Raw genomic sequence first — 2,853 nt, forward strand, 5'->3', positions numbered from 1 at the left:
GAGGGGAGGGGAGGGGGGATAGTAGAGGCTAGGAAAGGCAGCAGAATACAACAGACACTAGTATGACAATATGTAAATCAGTGGATGTGTAACCGATGTGATTCTGCAATCTGTATACGGGGTAAAAATGGGAGTTCATAACCCACTTGAATCAAAATGTGAAATATGATATATCAAGAACTATGTAATGTTTTGAACAACCAACAATAAAAATTATTTTAAAAAATTAAAAAAGAGAAAAAAAATAAATAAAAGTACCATTTTCCAAATTGCTCTCAATATAGCAGAGGTTGTCAAACTTTTTCTGCAAAGAGCCAAACAATATTCTAGGCTGTGCAGACCATATAGTCTCTATTGCAACTTAGCTCTGCCACAATAGTGAAAGCTGCCATAAACAAGATGTGAAGGAAACAATGTGGCTGTATTCCAGTAAAACTTTATTGACAAAGGTGGCAACCTGGACCTCTGACCTAGACTACAAATCTCCCTTAATCCACATCACCACCCTCTGCAAATGACAGGGCAGGAATGCCTATAAAGTGGTAGAGACTCAGAGGCTGTCTTGTCCAATGATAAACAACTTATAAATGGTAGAAGCAAGACTTCCAGCCTTGACATCACTGGGTGTTTGCATGAGCTAGAAATGCTGCTTCTCCAGAATATCTCTCCCTCCAGATAGTCACCAGATCTCTGACAAACTGGTACAGATCTGATGGGCCACGAGAGCCTCACAGAGGTCTCTTCCTCCAAAGCCTCAGGGATCCTTGTCTAAGCCCTCCCTCTCTTTTTTTTTTTTTTAATTTTTATTTTTCTTTTTAGTTGTAGATGGACACAATATCTTTATTTATTTATTTTTATGTGGTTTTGAGGATCGAACCCAGTGCCTCACACATGCGAGGCAGGCGCTCTACTACTGAGTTACAGCACTATTCCTAAACCCTTTCTCTTTTTGATGACTTTCAATGGTACAAACATTTCTAAGGTACCACATTCAAACACCTTGTCAACTTCAGTTTTCATCAAAAAGGACCCACTTAGGTTTAACCTTCCACCAATCCAAAGACACGCAAAAATCTCACAACTGGTAAAGCCTTTGCAGAGCATGAGGCCTGGTTTATGTACCCCTCTCCCTGGGCCTCATGAGTGCCTTCCTGGGATGCCCTTCCTTTTTTTTTTTTTTTTGACATTCACTAAGTTGGTGAGGCTGGCCTTGAACTCCTGGACTCAAGTGATCTTCCTACCTCAGCCTTTGAAGTAGTTGGGACTAAAGATGCATGCCACCACACCCTTCTTCCTCTTTACTAGCTGTGCATTGCCCATTCTAGGTCCTTCGATTAAGGATAGATGAAACCTCAGCTTCCTGCTACATCCAAACTCCTTCCCCATTTGTATGAAGTTATGGAACTAACAGACAGAAGGATCCTCACAGGCCACTACAGCTTCAACTCACTGAAAAAAAGGAGGAAGTAGTTACATGCCCAAGATCACAGTACTTCATAAGTTAAACAAGCACCAGACCCCCAATTTGTATTCCTGTCACAATGCCAAACTGCCTGTGAAGTTCTGAATTTCCTAAAGCAGGTAGTGTTAGGGCAAGGTCTCATACAACCTGCTGTCACTCTGGATATGCTATAGACACCCAACACTCTTCCTCCTTCTCATCACTGAACTGTTTCTCATAGAGCAATGCCCAGCTTAAATGCCCTTTCACCCCAGGCTCTTTCTAGACTCTGAACATCCCCAAGACAGGAAGAGGTTCTTCTTTGTGTTCTCACAGCTTCTTTGTACTTCCCTTATCAAGTATATTATAAGTCATTGGGTAGTCAGGATAATGTAGCCTTCTGCATTTGACAGTGAACATCATTCAGGTAGATATCACATCTGTCTTGAAGATCATGGTGCCTCCTGCCCCCAACACAGAAAAACTAATCAAATGGAAGGAGAGTATTACTATTTTTCATTCACTAAAATCAGTCACTTCCTTTCTTACCCTCAAGTCTCTTCTCCAGTGGCAATGAAAGAGCCACTACTTTCTTCTAGGCCTTATCACAGTCACAGGTGGACAAAGGAGGCATGGTGTCAACTCCCACTTAAGAGAGAAGGCTCCAAAGAAAGCAGGGGTTGTGGCAGGGCACTAGTACAGAGGACCTGGAAACTGCAGAGAAAAGTGCATTGGATGGGGTCCATCTGCGCTAGGGACCCAAAGTACAGGCCAGCCTTTGCCCTACACAAAATTCAGAGTCTGCTCCGTGACCTTGGGAGTTCTGACCCAGAGACCAAATTTCCTGAGGGAAAACAAGAAAGACACCTACTTCCCTCATTAAAGAGAGGAAAGCCATAAGCTCCGAGAAAAGCCGCACAGGCCAAATGTCAATCGCAACCTCTGCCCCGACTGCGCTGCAAATCTTCGGGCCGTCTCCTTTCCCATCTACAACAGGATTAGATTAGCCTGAATGACCTCGAGGGCCTAAGCCCTGCCTCAGTCACCCGACACTGCCCGGCCGAAGACCTCAGCCCAGTGTAGCCCGGCTTGGCCACTGGCCAAAAGGTAACGTCCTGGCCTCACCTGTCGGGGGAGCGTAGGTCCGGACCGGGGGCTGGGGACTTGGCCCCGGACTCGCTGAGATGATAGGGTCACTAGGGGGCCGGTTCAGGAGGTAGTGCCCACGGCCTCGCAGCCGAAGGCAACTCCTCCACATCGCGCCGCGGGACCTGGGAGGACACGTGCAGCGAAACCAGAAAGCAGGAAACAGCGAAAAAATCCCTAAGCCGCAAGCCGCTGGGGCTGTACGGAAACCTTTCACCACGCTCCCAGAGCCCTCAGCCTCCCCTGGACGCCGCCATCTTCCATAT

The 2,853-nt window shown here is 46.1% G+C and overlaps 1 protein-coding gene across 4 annotated transcripts in view; it reads right to left on the reverse strand.

Annotated features, from left to right (window-relative positions):
* Positions 1–2,853, reverse strand: part of Atpaf2 (ATP synthase mitochondrial F1 complex assembly factor 2) — a 20,405-nt gene that overhangs the window by 16,292 nt on the left and 1,260 nt on the right. The window contains exons 1-2 of one of the 4 annotated variants that reach the window (XM_048795376.1): positions 2,567–2,695; positions 1,991–2,155 (exon numbers count right to left, since the gene is read on the reverse strand). The exons of 2 other annotated variants lie outside the window; for them this stretch is intronic. Coding sequence is in view for 1 of the 2 variants with exons in the window: in XM_015503479.2 (XP_015358965.1) it covers positions 2,567–2,699 (133 nt within the window). In the remaining variant the exon portion in view is untranslated. Of the gene's footprint in view, positions 1–1,990; positions 2,156–2,566; positions 2,848–2,853 lie in introns of those variants that run through there. One more of the 4 variants, XM_015503479.2, reaches the window with a different exon arrangement.

Source organism: Marmota marmota, unplaced genomic scaffold (genome assembly GCF_001458135.2).
Source record: "Marmota marmota marmota unplaced genomic scaffold, marMar, whole genome shotgun sequence".
NCBI lineage: Eukaryota > Metazoa > Chordata > Mammalia > Rodentia > Sciuridae > Marmota > Marmota marmota.